Source organism: Myxocyprinus asiaticus, chromosome 30 (genome assembly GCF_019703515.2).
Source record: "Myxocyprinus asiaticus isolate MX2 ecotype Aquarium Trade chromosome 30, UBuf_Myxa_2, whole genome shotgun sequence".
NCBI lineage: Eukaryota > Metazoa > Chordata > Actinopteri > Cypriniformes > Catostomidae > Myxocyprinus > Myxocyprinus asiaticus.
The window spans coordinates 26,829,640-26,849,658 of record NC_059373.1 but is presented as its reverse complement, the minus strand read 5'-3'; the positions used below and the strand labels follow the sequence as shown (position 1 = coordinate 26,849,658).

At 38.7% G+C, this 20,019-nt stretch overlaps 1 protein-coding gene across 5 annotated transcripts in view; it reads right to left on the bottom strand.

The window, feature by feature from the left end:
- Positions 1-20,019, bottom strand: part of LOC127420648 (engulfment and cell motility protein 1) — a 150,625-nt gene that overhangs the window by 20,835 nt on the left and 109,771 nt on the right. For 4 of the 5 annotated variants that reach the window (XR_007893842.1, XM_051663066.1, XM_051663067.1 and 1 more), the window contains one exon: positions 8,117-8,253. Coding sequence is in view for 3 of the 5 variants with exons in the window: in XM_051663066.1 (XP_051519026.1) it covers positions 8,117-8,253 (137 nt within the window). In the remaining 2 variants the exon portion in view is untranslated. Of the gene's footprint in view, positions 1-4,400; positions 4,613-8,116; positions 8,254-20,019 lie in introns of those variants that run through there. The other variant, XM_051663068.1, reaches the window with a different exon arrangement.

The window sequence follows — 20,019 nt, the reverse complement described above, 5'->3', positions numbered from 1 at the left end:
CGCTCCTGTCCGATTTTAATTAAAAGTTTGCACCACTATCCATCATAAATTCACATATTTGCCTCACTTTTTTATACAGCAGCACATAATTAATAGTCATATTACTTCCTACCTGTAATTATGCACAGATCGTGACTCAGTCTGACAAGGAGAGCTTCTTATTGACTTAGGAACATCAATCACATTGTAGGAGTTTATGAGCAGCTTTGCTGCAAACGAAGTTGAAGACTAGAATAAGATTATACTGTATTTGCTCATGATCTTTAATATTTTGGCCACAATTCATGAGATTTATTTCCAAAATATCAGACAAACGACCTGCCATAAATATGCCCTAAATACATTCTACATCTGTTGTTCAAACGTATACTGGCAATAGGCACTAGATGGTGTCAGCAGACTTGCAAACTGCCAAATCTAGTGATCAAACCATGGCTTTTGGGACCAAAACCCAAACTTTGCCACCGATCTCCAAAAACAAGAATGGACTGCCTAGTTAGCCTCAGTAGTCATCAATAATCAAGCTGCAGTCCTTTTCACCATGCTTAAAAGACCAGCTTAACCAGCATACAGTTCCCATGCTGATCTAGGATGGTTTATGCTGGTTCCTGCTGGTCTAGCTGGTGGATCAGCATATTACTGATGTTTCTGCTGGTGAAGCTGGTTGACCAGAATGGGTTTTCAATTAATGCAGGTTAAAGCCCAAAGTATACTTCGATTTTGACATGAACGCTCAGCTTCAGCGTACAGTCGAATGCGAGTTTGTCAAAGTACACTCCATGACTGTTCACACATTCACAGGCATTTGGCGCATGCACACTACAACTACTTTGAGATACTGGACTATTTCTCTTCAGGAGTTTAGACCCATAAAGATGTCTTTATAGTCCTTCAGACTCAAGTTATACAATTGCAGGTATATTCTGACCTCCTCACACACACGCTCTTGACATGCATATCTACTGTTGATGTTTTTACCTTTGTCTCCTGTAGTTTATTGCCGATTTCATCTTCTTCTAGCATTTCTCCGTTACAGCAACAGCTCAAATGTGTGTTACCACCTTGTGGACACACTAATTAGTGCAAATAATTGCACCAGGCAATGCGCATTCTGCACGTTCATCGAAACGCAGTTAGAAAAATCGGGGTTGTGCGCGTTTAGTGCTCGAGTACTGATGAAGAGATTTGCATCACACGTCCTGTATGCGGACACTCAGGCCGAAGTATGACCTTAGTATATTTGGGCTTAACCAAGGAAGTCTTACTAGTCAAAAAGCCTTGTTGTAACACCAGCACGCCAGCATCCTGGTTTGTGGACCACCATATAAAGCTGGTGACCAGCTCTGCTGTTTTTTTTCAGCAGGGCATTCATAAAAAATGTACTATCAAATACAGGTATCTAAAAAATCTTAAAACTTGCCACTGCAACATGAGTGAAAATCCATTATGCTTATTCATCGTAGCAGCTATGACAAACTGCAGCCTCCACATCAACACACAAGCCTTTGCCACAAATGGATCAATTGCACTATCACCTGATCATTTACAACCTGTCAATCATCCAAATAGAGTTAAGGTAATAAACATCATTCTCCATAAACAAATAAAAGGGAACTGAAAACAAATTTACAATACATGCTGAGAAGCATGTCGTGCGTATGTCTCTGTCTCCACATTCATTTAGCTTGTTATGGTCCGTTGGAGTAATCAGGAACGAAAAAGAAAAAGGACATTCACTCATTGCACAACTGACATACTAACTGCATTGTTTCCTCCCCCTTAACGATCTTTATAACAGTTAATAATTATTCACATCAAAGAAATGGACATTATTTCCAAGAAAACAAATAGATATTGTTAGCTGGAAAAATTTAACATCATTGCTGCTGGGAAACTGACCACAAAACCAAGTGATGTTTTAATATTCAGCCTAAATATGTTTCATACCATAATAAATGTTGGGAATCAGCCTATGCATAACAAGCTGGGTAGAAGGATAAGACACCTGTGCATGAATATGCATGCTGAGCGAGAGGTCTGCAGGTTTGCATGTGGCAGGACATTATAGGTCGACTCTGTTGAGGAACAGGTGAAGCACACAGAAGATCTGATCTCATGTGGAACTGAAAGCAATCAGGCAAAAGAGCTCAGCAGTCTACAACAGCACTGCATTTCACTCTTTCTTCAATTTATCTCTGACCTGGCAAAGGTTACAATGCAGAACCTGGAGCATTCATTTTGAAGCAGATTGCTAAATGCTTGCTGAGTGTTGGGATGCATGGCCTGGCATATTTCACAGTGTAGTGAGTATCTGTGCTTGGCCATACAACCTGCAGTCAATGGTGGAGTGATGGCATCTGTCAAGCTCTTTTGAAAGATCTCTTTCCTACACTCTTTCTCTGTCTGAAATTGTTCCATTTTATTGTCTAATGGTACCACTTTAACAAAGACATGGGCAGTGTTCACAATAGCACACTACCATACTACTCTTCCTATTTCTGAAGTATATAGTATACTGTGCATTGTATGCACATTTCTTTGTATGGAACACCCAGATTACCTTAAATATTTGTCAAAATATGCAGTGTACAACAGAGCATACTGCAATGTAGCATACTACTGATTTATTGTTGGATAACTGATACATTTATTGTTAATTTAAAAGTAGTAGGTGATATACAGCACATACTGCACAGTTTTCAGTAAGTAGTAAGCTACTATTCCTTTCTAAACATCGGCAAACTCACAGAATGTTCTGCAGGGAACATACAGTAGGTGAGATCGTAGCATAAGTGAATAGCCTTAAATAATGGTCAAAGCAGAGAGAATGATTATATGGACACAGATATAGACAATGTGCAGACACTCTAAACCCACGCACTCAGTGTTTCCTACAGAATGCTGTTTTCGCCCTGGCATACTTTACAGCAGGATGAACTCCCATGAGTGGATCAGACCACTACATCCACCCTGAAATAAGCAGATCATAGAAACTCTTTCAAAACACCAGAGTGAAAGCGTGAAGCATGCTAAAAACATGCATCACATTAAGGTCACTTAAGGTCTAAGGAGCCCTTACTCCTGAGTTGCATTTGAGAATGTAAGACCGTGGTGTGAGTGAAAGAAAGAAATAAAGCAATCAGAAAAAAACAAAAACAAACGAAAGAGCAGACAAACAAAGAAAAAAAATGAACAAGTGATAAAAAGTGCAAATAAAAGAATGCCCAAATTAAAGAAACAAACAAAATAAACAAAGGAATGAAAAAACAAACAAAACATAAGAAATCAAACAAATAAGCCATTGAAAGAAAAAAGAATAAATCAGAGCAAACAAACAACAGAAAAAAGAATGAACAAACGAGTGACTAAACAAACATGTAAACAGACGAAAGAAACACACAAAAGAAATAAACAAAAGTAACAAACAAATTAAACTAACAAACAAAACAATCAATGGAAAGAAAAAGAACAAACGAAAGTGCAAACAAACAAAAGGAGAAAGAAGAAACAAATGAGTTATCAAAAGAAAGAATCACAAACGAAAGAACAAATTAAGCAAATGAATGAAACAAACAAATTAAAGAAAGAAATAAAAAGAACAAAATTATTCTAAAACTCCTTAGTCTTGCTGTGCAATCGGAAGTACAGTGCAGTAGGGAATTTTTTGTGGTCCGGAGGCTAGGGTGCGGATGCTGAGCACTCCCAAACAAAACCTCTAGACATCATTCATTTTATGAGATCTTGCAGATTTGTGCTCTGAAAATATGCTTTATACGATATTACTGTAATCAGTTAACATTAGAACCTAGCTGACAGCCCATCACAGGATTCAGAAGTGCTGTGGGATTTTTATTGTCTTTTTGAAAACCCACTAAAGGTGATTGCTTTGAACACTGAATCAACAAGAATACACAAAATGCATGGCCATATACAAAGAAAGGAGATTAACCCAATTCCCTGTAAAAAGCATGCAGAAAAAGATGTTGAACGGACAGTGTTTATCACTAAAACCATGTCTCTTTACACATGGGATACATACACTATTTAAAACAATTCATAGTATGTAGAGCGAATAGAGGTTAATATGCACCAGTATGATGGAGAAATGAAAGAGGCAGACACATAAAAATCGATCATTCATAATAGGTACCCAAGGAGGGGCTGGGCAATGGAAAAGCAAAGGTTGAAGTGAGCGCTTGGCACTGGACTGCTGCCTCTTTAATCGCAAGCTGAAATCTGCCTCTAACCTGATTACTACAAGCAGCTTCACACAAAGCCTGCCCCATCTGTGCGCTCTCGCTCTCTGCAGCCAGGCACAATTGCAAACAACAGCTCTCCCCTATTCTCTCCATCCACCCAATGCAAGCTCTCCAGCAGGGATCAGGCGGTGATGTACTCACATGCCATTGTCACCTCCATGTTTGGAATTGAGGCTCCACTCTGGTCGAACCCAGTGTAGCCAAGAAGATCCCTGGCCAGGTGCAGGGACGACCAGATCGACTGGAAAGGAAGATGAACAGTTCCACCAGATGCTCTTTTCTGTATGTTGCTGTTGAAAATGGGCCAAGCTTTAACCACGTCAAATGTATGTCTGGCTGTTCATGCCCCTTTGCAGGATCAGCATTCTGAAGTCTGACAGCATCTCCAAGCAGCTCAGTTTATGTCCATTTCAGCGCTCAAGCCTGATTGGGCAGACGCCACAACAGCGTAAGCCAATGGCTTTGTGGCAAGGGTGATCACATGGTTTGAATAAAAGGCAGGGCATCTGAAGCTAGAGATATTGGGAGGGGGAGGGGTGGGGTGTGCTAGCTAGTCACTACATCTCTACTACAGCACTCGGATGCACTGAAGTGGGCCATGTTTAGTCAGGTGTTGTAGCTGCCTTCGTCAGAGCTGATTGGGTGGAGAAGACAGCTGTTTATGAACCAAAACACACACGCACCACTCGCGCACGCACACACAATGGCAGTTCTATCTTGTCAGGAGTGGGAGTAATTAGAATGTGGTTGCCATGGGAACAGGCAAACCATTGCCCTGTCAAATTTTCATCCCAAGAGCACCAGCTAGAGCAGACCTGCCTCGCTCTCCTCAGCTCCACACACACACAATATTTACAGGATGTGGCAGGACTACCATAGAGAGAAAGCGGAGGATAAGAAAAATAGTATGTGCATATAGAAATTAGATGCCTGTGTGTAGAGGTAGGGGGTGGTGAGGTGCAGTCATCTGTAAACAGACATTCACTGAGTGGAGAGGTCCATCAATGCTGTATTAATGCGCAATGTGAAATATATGGTGACACTATGGCCTAATAATCATTTTAACATGTGTCTGACTGAAACCAATCTAGACAAAACAACAAAATGGAGGACATGCCAAAAGATACAAGCTCACCGTCAAGATTGTACACAAAAACCAGCCACAATGACCATGTTCACATGCACTTAAGAAAACGGTTTATTCCAGGGTTTTTGCAGAAAGCAGTTTTCTGAAACGTCATTTAAACGCGAACGCTGATTTCCTTATGCTGTTTAAGGGATTAAAAGAAAGCAGTTTAACACCTGGGTTCCTCTCAGAAAACACGGTTTAATGTTGCCATATAAACGCATAAGTGGTGCTCTGATGGGTGTTTGAAGAGTGCGAGTTCGTGGAACAGATCGGGATAACAAATGTCATAGGATGGAGCCCAAAATGAAGACAACACAGCAGAAAGAATTCAGCACTTCTGGAAGTACAGTGGGAAAATCACATACACTAAACTACACATATTTATATATGTAAAATAGCGACTGTCCTTAACGTCCCCATACAGTATATGCACTCGTACATTGGGGTTATCCCAGAATTTTACATGAGAGTGGACACCCCACTATTGCACTGCAATTCAGCTGCAGGTCATGACAGAAAGTGAAGGAAACAAACACAGCAACAACTCTGAAATATTCGGAAATGAAGCGAAGCAACGCAGAATAAAATATGGTCCTCAGATCCCATGTCTATTATTTACATAAGCGTCAATGGGAAATTACGTTGCTGTGGAGAAAGCTGCTTACTGAACGAGCCGCATGTATACGGGAGTAAAGAGTATGCTGCTTATACAGTGCATGAAAACTGGAAAGCTGTTTTCTTGCAATAACCCGCTTTCTCACAATAAGCCGCTTTCTGGTGTCCATGAAAACGTAGTCACTGTTATGCCATATACAGCTGAAAGCCACATCGACCTGAACAGAAATATCACAAGAATCAGACAATTTAAGATATATTTGGATTTTCTCCAAATAGATATTAAATTGCCATTACAATTAAAGAAAATAATTTATAGCAGTTACCAGGACTTCATACTGGATGAGCAATTGTAAAAGAAGGCTTAAAATTAGAAGCATGTAGCACTTTTCATTTGATGTGACTAAAAATGAGGCTGTGAGGATTACATGTACAATTTGTTCAATAGATTATATGGTCTCAAACTGAAACTCTTAGCTTCCTTTTGCCCAAATATGGGCTGCCTATGAATGCACAGAATGATTTACAGGCAGAAAGTGCTTCAAAGTCTTCAGATTGGCTAAAAGAATCTGACTGCAAGCTGCGGTCTTTTTTTTTTACAGCTGTTTACAGAGCCTAGTGCTTTCACAAAAACAGGAGTGAAATTTCATGGCATCTATTTCTGTGATATCTGACAAGTAACCTGCCTTTTTATAAAAGACATGTAGCATGCATTTTTATAAAAAAAAAAATCACTTACAGCATCTTAAATACATTTAACTATGAATATAACATTTGCATCTTTTAACATTAAAAACACGGCGCCAACTCAACTTCTTGATACCATCAAGGGATGCTCAACAACCAGAATCAAATCAATCTAGTGACTGCAACTTTCATCCCTCCAGTAAAGTTTAAGTGTTGTGCATTTCTCTCACAGCTGTCAGACAGAAGGAATTGGGATTTCTGATCATGGATTAAACAGCAGTTTTATCTCTATGTTCTGCAAACCGATTTATAATGAGGCAGGAATATAGATGAGGGGCAAAAGCGAGCAGGTTTTCACAGATGTAAAGCTCATGTAAGATAACAAAGAATGATGAATTTAAATCAATGTCCAGAGAGACATGCTCCAGGGAGATATTTTAGAAATAAGTTTTCATGTCCATGAATCTTAATTACACTCAAATATTAAAACTTTACACAAGCTGGTCTTTTATCCTGTGCTAGAACACAGGGGCAAGTTTGCTGGGTGATTATCATAATTACACAAACAACAGCCTAGCAAAACTCATCCGCCTCTATAACCAGGAAAAAGCTTGCCTGTGCCAAATGCCTGGAACCTCAGCAAGTTCTAAATTTCCAAGTGGTGTGACATATACCATTCAATCGGCCTGGCCATTTTGTCAATGTATGTTCAGGGTTCACACATTACTTTTGTTCAATGAATTTCCATGATTTTTCCAGTTGTTCATTGTCACTGGATAAGGATTTTTAAAATTATTGTTTAGAGATTGCACAAAAAAAAAAAAAAAAAAAAAATAAAAAAAAAATCAAGCCAATGAAAATCTTAGAGCCGAGCATAACTAAAAATAAAAATATTCCTTATAGAAATTGGCATGATTTTTTCATGACATTTAAAGATTGTATTTATTTCCATGAATTTTCCAATCCTTGAAATAACCATTTTAAGATTCTCTGACATTTCCAGATTTTCATTGACCCTGTATTTTTTACATTTTATGTTTCCTTAATTTTCCATATTTCCATAATTTTCTGTTAATTTTGAATAAATATTATGTAAGTGATAGTAAAAAATTATAAAACAAGTTAATAAGTCTTCATATAAGTTCAGCAAATTTGTGTACATCTTATTTGATATCATTAAATTCTATTATGTACATATCAGCATCATATCAGCCACTGGCTACCCTGCTTTTTAGATATTGTCATTGGCCATTTAAAACCCCATATCTGTTGACCGCTAGTGTGAGGGGACGAAGAGAGAAGGACAAAAGTACAGAAATCTCTAGTAAGAGAAAGCGAGTAAGGCAAACAATGTGAGGAATAGCGAGAGATGTAGAATTAGACACAGGTGCAGGGACTCAGTCAAAGAGTCAAAAGTGCTGCTCACCTTATTGAAGTCTTCAGAAGTGGCTCTCATCTCTTTCCAGGTTTTGTTGAGTAGTTGAATACAGATGCAAAAGAACTCCTCAAACGAGCGGTCATGAGTGAAAAACATGGGGTGGAAGTCATGGCAGTTCTCGCTGGCTGTGGCAAGACAGAAGGGGACAAGGTGAATGTTTATTCTGTCAAATGTTGCAACCCATTCAACCTGAGAAAAGTTGATTACTCAGGTAAATCAGCAATATTCGTATCTCATAACAAAGCTACACCCTGTACTCATATTGCTCAGAACGGAAGCCTCAAGAGACCTTCTGACACTCAAATACGGGCTTCATTCGTGAACCTCACGTGTCTCCATTGTTGGCCAGCTTTAGCCCTCACGTGGGCTTCTCATGCACTGACACATCAGCTATGGCTGGGAAGCAACGACGCTAACTCACGAAGCCGCTCCCTGAAAGAGCCTCTTGGCAGGGCAGACATGCATTCTCAACCCAAAAAAGCATGCACTTGGCTTGTAAGACACCTACACATCTGAATTGAATGAAGTGAATGTGAGCATTTGGTTAAAAATGACATTTTTATTGCCAAGTTTTCTTTCAATGCATTCCCCTGCCAGCCAGCCACCGTTACATATTCAGAAAATCTCCTTGTGAGGTCCCTCCAGAACCTGACTTCTTTTGTTCCCCATGAAAAGTGACTGTGCTATGCTGACTTATTTCTTAGTGCCGTACCAGGCAGAGTTGTAGTATTGATTTTGTGGTCTTGGTCTAGAGACCTCTTAAGATCACAGAAACATAGCCTTTGTCTGGGTCTCATTATAATTACTTTTTAACTTTAGAGATCCTGACCAAAACACAGTCTTTATCTGGATTTTCCCAACTCTATCAGAATAGCTGAATTTATCTCGACTTTTAAAAAAGCTTAAAAACGTAACTCTTCAGTGAACACTACACTCACAAGAATTAATGTAATTACTCTTTAAAAAAAAATAGTTAGATTGTTTTAACTATCTCTGTACTAGCTCATACCTTTGTACTTTTCTGAGCATTTACTGAACTTTTGAACTATGGTAGCACTTCTCATTTTTGTGTACCCCTAGAATGAACTGCATTTGTTGTAGTTTTGTTGTAAGTTTCTTTGGATTAAAGTATACATTTGAAGTCAGAAGTTTACATACACTTAGGTTGAAGTCATTAAAACACATTTTCTAACCACTCCACAGATTTCATTTTAGCAAACTATAGTTTTGGCAAGTCGTTTAGGACATCTACTTTGTGCATGACACAAGTAATTTTTCCAACAATTGTTTACAGACAGATTGTTTCACTTTTAATTGACTATATCACAATTCCAGTGGGTCAGAAGTTTACATACACAGTTAACTGCGCCTTTAAGCAGTTTAGAAAATTCTAGAATATGATGTCAAGCCTTTAGGCAATTAGCCAATTAGCTTCTGATAGGCTAATTGGAGTCAGTTGGAGGTGTACCTGTGGATGTACACTACCGGTTAAAAGTTTTGGAACACTTACTCATTCTTTATTTATATATATATATATATATATATATATATATATATATATATTTTTTTTTTTTTTTTTTTTTTTTTTTTTTCACATTTTAGAATAATAGTAAAGTCATCAGAACTATGGAATAACATAAATGAAACTATGGGAATTATGTTGTGACTAAACAAATTCCAAAATAAATCAAAACTGTGTTATATTTTAGCATCTTCAAAGTACTCACCCTTTGCCTAGAATTTGAAGATATGTACTCTTGGCATTTTCTCAACCAACTTCTTGAGGTATCACCCTGGGATGCTTTTTAAACAGTATTGAAGGAGTTCCCATCTATGTTGGGCACTTATTGGCTGCTTTTCTTTATTATTTGGTCATCAATTTCAAAAACTTTATTTTTGATTTTTATTAAATTTTATAGTTTTATAATGAAATAAATTAATATGGTGGTACAATTATATTTTTGTCTACAAAACTAATTTCAAACATTTAAGCATATGCCTTCAGATCAAAAGATTTTTAAGATCATTAGCAACATTTCAGTCAAGTGTTTCAAAACTTTTGACCGGTAGTGTATTTTAGGCCTACTTTCAAACTCAATGCCTCTTTGCTTGACATCATGGGAAAATCAAAAGAAATCAGCCCTCAGAGAAAAATTGTGGATCTCCACAAGTCTGGTTCATCCTTGCGAGCAATTTCCAAATGCCTGAAAGTACCACGCTAATCTGTATAAACAACAGAACACAAGTATAAACGCCATGGGACCACGCATCCATCATACCACTCAGGAAGGAGACGCATTCTGTCTCCTAGAGATGAATGTAGCTTGGTGTGAAAAGTGCAAATCAGTGCCAGAACAACAGTAAAGGACCTTGTAAAGATGTTGGAGGAAACAGGTAGACAAGTATCTATATCCACAGTAAAACGAGTCCTATATCGACTTAACCTGAAAGGCTGCTCAGCAAGGAAGAAACCACTGCTCCAAAACTGCTATAAAAAAAGACAGACTACAGTTTGTAAGTGCACATGGGGACAAAGAGCTTATTTTTTGGAGAAATGTCCTCTGGTCTAATGAAACAAAAATTTAACTGTTTGGCCATAATGACCATCATTATGTTTGGAGGAAAAAGGATGAGGCTTACAAGCCGAGGAACACCATCCCAACCGTGAATCATGGGGGTGGCAGCATCATGTTGTGGGGGTGCTATGCTGCAGGAGGGACTGGTGCACTTCACAAAATAGATGGCATCATGAGGAAGGAAAATTATGTGGATATATTGAAGCAACATCTCAAGACATCAGCCAAGAAATTAAAGCTCGGTCGAAAATGGGTCTTCCAAATGGACAATTACCTCAAGCATACCTCAAAATTTGTGGCAAAATGGCTTAAGGACAACAAAGTCAAGGTATCGGAGTGGCCATCACAAAGCCCTGACCTCAGTCCGATAGAAAATTTGTGGGCAGAACTGAAAAAGCGTGTGCAAGCAAGGAGGCCTACAAACCTAACTCAGTTACACCAGTTCTGTCTGGAGGAATGGGCCAAAATTCCAGCAACTTATTGTGAGAAGCTTGTGGAAGGCTATCCAAAACATTTGAACCAAGTTAAACAATTTAAAGGCAATGCTACCAAATACTAACAAAGTGTATGTAAACTTCTGACCGACTGGGAATGTGATGAAAGAAATAAAAGCTGAAATAAATAATTCTCTCTACTATTATTTACATTCTTAAAATAAAGTAGTGATCCTAACTGACATAAGACGGGGAATGTTTTCTACAATTAAATGTCAGGAATTGTGACGAACTGAGTTTAAATCTATTTGGCTAAGGTGTATGTAAACTTCTAACTTCAACTGTATGTAACTGAATAAATGTATATGTAAATGGATCAAGGTCTAGGCGTATGGTCTCAAAGAAGACTGCAATCTATTTCCAACATACACTGGTGGCCAAAAGTTTGAAATAATGTACAGATTTTGCTCTTATGGAAAGAAATTGGTACTTTTATTCACCATTCACAAAGTGCCATTCAACTGATCACAATGTCTAGTCAGGACATTAATAACGTGAAAAATTACTATTACAATTTGAAAAAAATGTTCAGAACTTCTTAAACTACGAGAGTTTAAGAGTTTAAGAGTTCTCATCAAAAAATCCTCCACGTGCAGCAATGACAGCTTTGCAGATCCTTGGCATTCTAGCTGTCAGTTTGTCCAGATACTCAGGTGACATTTCACCCCACGCTTCCTGTAGCACTTGCAATAGATATGGCTGTCTTGTTGGGCACTTCTCACGCACCTTACAGTCTAGCTGATCCCACAAAAGCTCAATGGGGTTAAGATCCATAACACTCTTTTCCAATTATCTGTTGTCCAATGTCTGTGTTTCTTTGCCCACTCTAACCTTTTCTTTTTGTTTTTCTGTTTCAAAAGTGGCTTTTTCTTTGCATTTCTTCCCATAAGGCCAGCACCCCTGAGTCTTCTCTTTACTGTTGTACATGAAACTGGCGTTGAGCGGGTAGAATTCAATGAAGCTGTCAGCTGAGGACATGTGAGGCATCTATTTCTCAAACTAGAGACTCTGAAATACTTATGCTCTTGTTTAGTTGTACATCTGGCCTTCTACATCTCTTTCTGTCCTTGTTAGAGCCAGTTGTCCTTTGTTTTTGAAAACTGTAGTGTACACCTTTGTATGAAAGCATTATATAGCCTTCATTCCTCAAAACAATGATTGACTGATGAGTTTCTAAAGAAAGCTGTTTCTTTTTTGCCATTTTTGACCTAATATTGACCTTAAGCCAGTCTATTGCATACTGTGGCAACTCAAAAACAAACACAAAGACAATGTTAAGTATCATTTAATAAACCAAATAGCTTTCAACTGTGTTTGATATAATGGCAAGTGATTTTCTAGTACCAAATTAGCAATTTAGCATGATTACTCAAGGATAAGGTATTGAAGTGATGGCTGCTGGAAATGGGGCCTGTCATTATTCCAAACTTTTGGCCACCAGTGTACATTATAAAAAAATTGCAAGAATTCCATGACTCTGAACGGCTACTTTGCCACTGTACAAAGTGGGTACATTTTTTAAATGAATGCTGTTATAAATTCAATATTTCTCTATTTCAGTTATTCAGAATGGTTCTTGGACTGACAGGGTGAGTCTTGGTGTTAGGTCTTGGATCTTGGTCTCAAGTGTCTGGATATGGGTCTTAGGAGGTCTGGTATTGGTCCGGGATTGGGTCCTAGGGTGTCTGGTATTGGTCTGGGTCATAGGTGGTCTAGTCTGTGTCTTAGGAGTTCTGGTCTGGGTCTTATAGGGTCTGGTTATTGGTCTGATTTGGGTCTTAGGGGGTCTGGTATTGGTCTGGGTTTGGCTCTTTGGGGTCTGGTATTGGCCTGGGTCTTATGGGGTCTGATATTGGTCTGGTTTTAGGTCTTAGGGGGTCTGGTTTTGGATCTTAAGAGTCTGGTAATGGTCTGGATCTTATTTAGGGGGTCTGGTTTTGGTCTGGTTTGGGTTTTTAAGTGATTTTGATCTTGGTCTGGTTTTGGATCTTATGGGTCTGGAATTGGTCTGGGTCTTTTGGGGTCTGGTATTAGTCTGGTTTAAGGTCTTGGGGGGTCTGGTTTTGGGTCTTAAGGGTCTGGTTATGGTCTGGATATTATTTAAGGGGGTCTGGGTTTGGTCTTAGGGGGTCTGGTATTGGTCTTGTTTTGGCTCTTAGGGGTCTGAAACTGGTCTGGGTCTTTTGGGGTCTGGTAGTGGTCTGGTTTTGGGTCTGTCTGGTTTTGGGACTTTTGGGGTCTGTTTTGTTCAGGATTTGGGCCTTAGGGGATCTGATTTTGGTTCTTAGGGGGTATAGTATTGGACTGGTTTTAGGTCTTAGGTTGCCTTGTTTTTGTCTGGATCATAGGGGGTCATTTATTGGTCTTTATTTGGGTCTTAGGGGGTCTGGTTTTGGTCTGGATTTGGGTCTTAGGGGGTCTGGGTTTAGGACTTTGGGGTCTGGTATTGATCTGGCTCTAGGTCTTAAAGGGTTTGGCATTGGTCTGGCTCTGGGTCTTAGAGGGTCTGTCATTGATCTGGTATTAGGTCTTAGGGGGTCTGGCATTGGTCTGGGGGCATTGGTCTTAGGGGGTCTGGCATTGGTCTGGTTTTGGGTATTAGGGGGTCTGGTATTAGGTCTTGGGGGTCTGGTACTGGTATGGGTTTGGGTCTTAGGGGGTCTGATATAGGTCTGTCCCTGGGTGTCAGGATTCTGAAATTGGTCTGGGTCTTGGAGGGCCTAATTTGACTCCCACTCTGGTACTAAGCCTATAAATATGTTTACAACATATAACTTTCGTAACAAACCAACGCACAGGTGACAGATTTCTATGGATGTGATGTTGATTGCTTTCATAAGAAGGATAAAAGAGAGACTTATTCTTCATCTCACCACTTCATAAAAGATCCTCAAAGATGTTCTCATGGGACATTGCCAAACCAGGATTATGGAATGAGAGCTCAAGTGATGATCTATCGTGCAAGATTAGTCCTTTGTAAAAAACCTCCCGAAATCAAATCAGAATGGCTGCGTGGGAAATTAAAGTCTTGGTGAGCACTATAAAAACGTAAGGTGCCATTATTGTGTTCATAAACAGCAGCAGTGAAGGTGAAAATGAACTGAGGCTTTCACCCTGAGGCCCTGTGTCGGCACACACCAGTGTGTGTCAGTTACGCCACTTTAATACAAACACTGCTTGAGTGGAATTGCGCTTTGAATGAGGGCCACTGCTTGAGGTTCTCATTTAGTGAAATTGGAAGCATGGCGCTGGTTCTTTTGAGGGCCAGTAATTGCATTGGCTTGGTAGAAATTGAAACTTCACAGCATAATGAATTATGCCTGAAGGGGCGATAGTGCTTTCATTGGGAGCGATGCCATTCTGGTCAATACCAGCACAAGTAACATCAGTCTGCTGATCAGAATGAGACTCAACAACCAAGAGGCGCTCAAGCCACAGGACACTGTCCTTTGGAATGACTGCAACTGATTCAATGTAATGTTTATTTCTCCTCCATGAGTCAGCGGAGTTCAAGGGTGTGCTGAAGGGGAGGCTAACACCATCAGCTCCTGCCTGCTGAGGAATGAATTGTCAGAGTCGCTTTGGCTCTCACCTAAGCCCTGAGCTCACAGGTTTGGACAGTATTAACCGTCTGATACAACTCTGTCTCGGTGGAAGGCACAGCGAATGCAGGAATCAAATTAAACCAGGAACACTCTCTCTCATCATGAAACTAAATGATCCTCAAAGATCTTCCTGACCTTTCCTCTGCAAAGCCATGTGATTAACACAATCCTGCTAGCCTGTTTGATAACAGCTCTGTTCCAAAACCTAGTAAACTGCATCGCTGCCTACAGCCTGCATAGGAAGCTGCCTCGTAAGTGGCTGATTTAGAACATTCTACATAAGCAGCCACACAAATAGTGCTCAGCACGTGCGATTAACAACTGATTTCAATAGGTTCAAAAGGTTGCATAGTGACGATGTCTTCAAAAAATAATTCCATAATTACTTTTCAATTATCAATTAATGTCATACAAAGTCCAGTAAACATAAAAAAGCTAAATCAATATTTGGCGTGACAGCCTTTGCCTTCAAAAAGATACAATTCTCCTAGGTAAATCTGGACATAGTTTTTCTTGGTTGTTGGCAGATAGGATGTTCCAAGCTTCTTGGAGAACTTGCCACAGTTCTTCTATCTATTTAGGCAGTCTCAATTGCTTCTGTCTCTTCATGTAATCTCAGATTGACTTAATGATGTTGAGATCCGGGCTCTGTGGGAGCCATACCATCTGTTGTATGGCTCTTTGTTCTTTTTCTATTCAATTCTATTTACAAAGGGAATGTTGAAATCTAAAATTGGTATTTCCTTCTGATACACTAAAAGCAGCCTAAAATGTGCCTAAGACTTCTGCACAGTACTATAAGTCAAGTGACTTTCTACAAATATCCACCATGGTTTCGCTTTTGGCGAAATTCGCCATTTTGAAATCATAATCGGTCACTTTTGTGACTGCGAAGAGCAATGATTAATGTGCAAAAGCGAATGATATTTAAACGCGTTAAGGATTTTTCACATGACTCGCGTCAGCGCTGCAGAATACAATGAAGTCTATGAAGTGACGCCACTTTACACCAAAGTGTTTTTCACACACATCTTTGCTTCACAAATAATGTCTTTGAGAGTACAAAGCAACATGAAATATTTAAAAACTGTCCAAATTTGTGAAGAGATATTGAATGTCTCATAATTACTTTTAATTAAACATTACCTTATCGTTTCCAAGTCTCAGAGCGAGACCCCAGTTATTGAACTAATTTAAATTCACCAAGAAAACGCTAAGACCTAAACATAAATGAGTCCTTTCATGAATTTCTGCGATCTAAGCAACTGACAGTTTTTTTCCCTCTCTTCCAAATACATGTTTTCAATGTTTATCGTGCACATCTCCCACTTTCTTGCATTGCAAACTCGTAAAATCACCCCTCTGTGATGCTTTCTGCAATGTTTGTCATGTGGAGGGCAAAGTGCCGCTTGACGCTAGCACTGAACGCATCGACTCAACTCATGTAAAATGCAGTTTACAATGGTGAAAGAGCATTATTGAAACTCAAAATTATTATTTTTGGGCTATTATTGTACTCTTTTCTGATAAACGTCATGCTCAGCTATTTAAATCTGTAGGGAAATGATACCACAGATCTGCTTTGTTCTTATAATTCTTAAACAAAGTCAGTAGATTTGTAGTCATGCAAGTTTTAATAAAGGAGAAGGTAAGGACGTTATTGAAACAATTAGACTATTAGACTATTACTGTTGTCTTTTTGGATGAAAAATCATGCTCAAACTGAAGGAAAATTATAGATCTGCTTTGTTCTTTTAATGCTTAAAGTCTATAAAGCCTCTTGGTAGATTTTGGTTGTGAACATCTCAAAATTATTCAATGACTCGCTCATACCACATAAGATGCTTATTTGTCACATCTATTAGCATCTCCAGAAGGGGTCACTGAACTAATCAGTTAATAAGATTGAAAAAATTTGTGACACAGAAGACATACCAAAATACTCTTTATTTTTGCAGCTAATTCTGCACAGTTGTGCAGTTAATTTGCTATACTTGACTCACAGATTCAGTGGAATTGGTGTTTTTAGCTTATTCTTAAAAAAAACAAACATTTTGTGCCATGTTATTTTTTATTCGTAAAAAGTGTGCCATGGCAAAATAAAGGTTGGGAAACACTGTACTATTGGACTAAAACTTTTTGACTTTGTTCACACAGAGTATCAAAATGTCCATTTCCAAAAATGGAAATTTTTTGTTTTGTTTTGTTTTTCTTCACTTTGTTACACAAAAACAGAAATACAAAACCTGTGATAACTGAAAGAAAACAAGTTGGAAAAAAATGTCTAATCCAATTTTTGGTGATAATATAGCATAATGAGAGATTTATAAGCAATTTTTAATAGGGTGGTCATTTTTGACCAGGAACACCAAATTGTAAAATATGTAAAGACAGCACAGGGGTTAAAGGAGTATCACAGCTCTGTAGGTCCACACAATGCAAGTGAATGGTGACCAAAATATTGAAGCTCCAAAAAGCAAATAAAAGCAGCATAAAAATATTCCATAAGACTTCATGCCATCTGAAGCGATCCAATGGGTGTTGGGTGAGAACAGACCAAAACATAACTCATTTTTCACTATAAATCTTGACATCAGTCTCCTTGGCGATCATGATTTCAAGCTTGATTACACTTCCTAGTACCATCTAGCTAGTACTCAGAAGTTTAATCTAGCTTGAAATCATGATCATGCCTAGAGACTGCAATGGCAAGATGTACAGAGACAAATGAGTTACATCTTGGTCTGTTCTCACCTAAAACCGATTCAGAAGACATGGATTATACCTCTGGAGTCATATGGATTGCTTTTATGCTGCCTTTATGTGCTTTTTAGCGCTTAAAAGTGTTGGTCACCATTTACTTGCATTGAATGAACCTACAGAGCTGAGCTTTTCTTTTTAAAATCTTCATTTATGTTTTGCAGAAGAAAGAAAGTCATTCATATCTGGGATGGCAGTAAATAATGAGAGAATTTTCATTTTCGGGTGAACTATTCCTTCAAGACATGATTGTTTTCAACCTAATATGAATTTGTAGTGTAGTGTTGTATCCATTAGTTTACACTAATCATTACATTAGATTACACAAGTTTACACTAGTTATTACATAAATTTACACTGGAGGGCACAACTCTATGTGCCCTCCAGAAGCATGGTTCCATTGCACAAAATTGCTTTCCCAGACTTTTACTTTCCTATTGCTTTACCACTGTTCCTCGCTGGTGAAATGACCTTCCAAACTCCACCCGAGCAGCTGATTCTCTAGCTACTTTCAAAAAAACATCAAGGCACATCTAATCCGTGAGTACTTGACGCAATCCTACTAATACACTATCTGACGTCTTCTTTTACAACTGACTCTCACCTTCCTCTCCATTGGTACTTCCTTGAGCAATCTGAAACATTGTTTTGCAGCACTTCTCATATTATTGTCTCCTTCGGATGAATCGTTCTTGCTGTATTTGTAAGTCACTTTGGATAAAAACGTCTGCTAAATGAATAAAAACAAATGTAGTCCTTCGACATTTAAGTTGAACTGTAAACACTAAATGGTCCACAAATATTTTGTAGGTCATCAATAAAACCTAAGACCTATAGTCTTCATGTTTTATTCTGGTAGAAGGGTAAAACTCACAGTATAAGAAATCTAGTGTAATTCAGCACAGAAACTTAAAGCTGAAGTATGTAACTTTTTGCGTTTTGTGTTAAAATATTTTGTCCTATCCCAGCTTAATATGGAGAGACAATTATATGTAAGTCATTCATAGTATTAATCTTCTCAAAAACTGTAAAACTGAAACTTCTTTTGTTTTGAGCGACCCGTCTATACAAACACAATGACACTGACTCCAAAAATGGTGTGAGTTGGAGGCAGGACTATCTCTTTGTTTGACCAATGACAGACAGGGGCCATATTCAGAAAGCTGTTTTGAAAACAACGTTTATTTTTGCAATTCCATTTGGTGGTGCTAGTGGCGCAGATATTACAGTTGAAATCAGAAGTTTACATACACTTAGGTTGAAGTCATTAAAACAATTTTTTTTAACCACTTCACAGACTTAATATTAGCAAACTATAGTCATTTAGGAAATCTAATTTGTGCATAACATGAGTAATTTTTCCAACAATTGTTTACAGACAGATTGTTTCACTTTTAATTGATTACATCACAATTCCAGTGGGTCAGAAGTTTACATATACTGTACTAAGTTAACTATGCCTTTAAGCAACTTTCAAATTCCAGAAAATGATGTCAAGCCTTTAGACAATTAGCCAATTAGCTTCTGATAGGAGATGTACTGAATTGGAGGTGTACCTGTGGATGTATTTTAAGGCCTACCTTCAAACTCGGTGCCTCTTTGCTTGACATCATGGGAAAATCAAAAGAAATCAGCCAAGAACTCATAAAAACATTTTTGGACCTCCACAAGTCTGGTTCATCCTTGGGAGCAATTTATAAACACCTGAAGGTACCACGTTCATCTGTACAAATAATAGTATACAAGTATAAACACCAAGGGACCACGTAGCCATCATACCGCTCAGAAGGAAATACATTCTGTCTCCTAGAGATGAATGTAGTTTGGTGTGAAAAGTGCAAATCAATCCCAGAACAGTTCTTTTGTTGTTTTTGTTTGTTTGTCCTGTGTTTAGTAATCTTTTCCAGTCAGTTTTAACAGAGATGCTTTGGTACTCTCTGATCACTGTCTGGTTAATCTTTTTCCAACCTACAGGCAGAAATTAAAATCAACCAAGCCAGTAGTAAGGACTGTAAAGAGATGGACCAATGAAGCAGAGCGGGAACTACAAGCCTGCTTCGATTGCACGGATTGGAGTGTTTTTGAGGCTGCAGCCACAGACCTGGACGAGCTCACAGATACTGTTACATCATATATCAGTTTCTGTGAGGATATGTGCATTCCTACTAGGACTTATTTAAAGTTCAACAACGACAAACCGTGGTTTACAGCAGAGCTCAGGCAGCTTCGTCAGGCCAAAGAGGATGCTTACAGGGGTGGGGATAAAGACTTGTACAATCAGGCCAGGAACACACTGAACAGGGATATCAGAGTGGCTAAAAGGAGATACTCTGAGAAGCTGAAAAACAAGTTTTCAGCTAACGATTCTTCATCAGTGTGGAGTGGCATGAAACAACTCACAAATTACAGGACTCCTACCCCCAACCCTGTAGGGAACCAACAACTGGCTGATGACC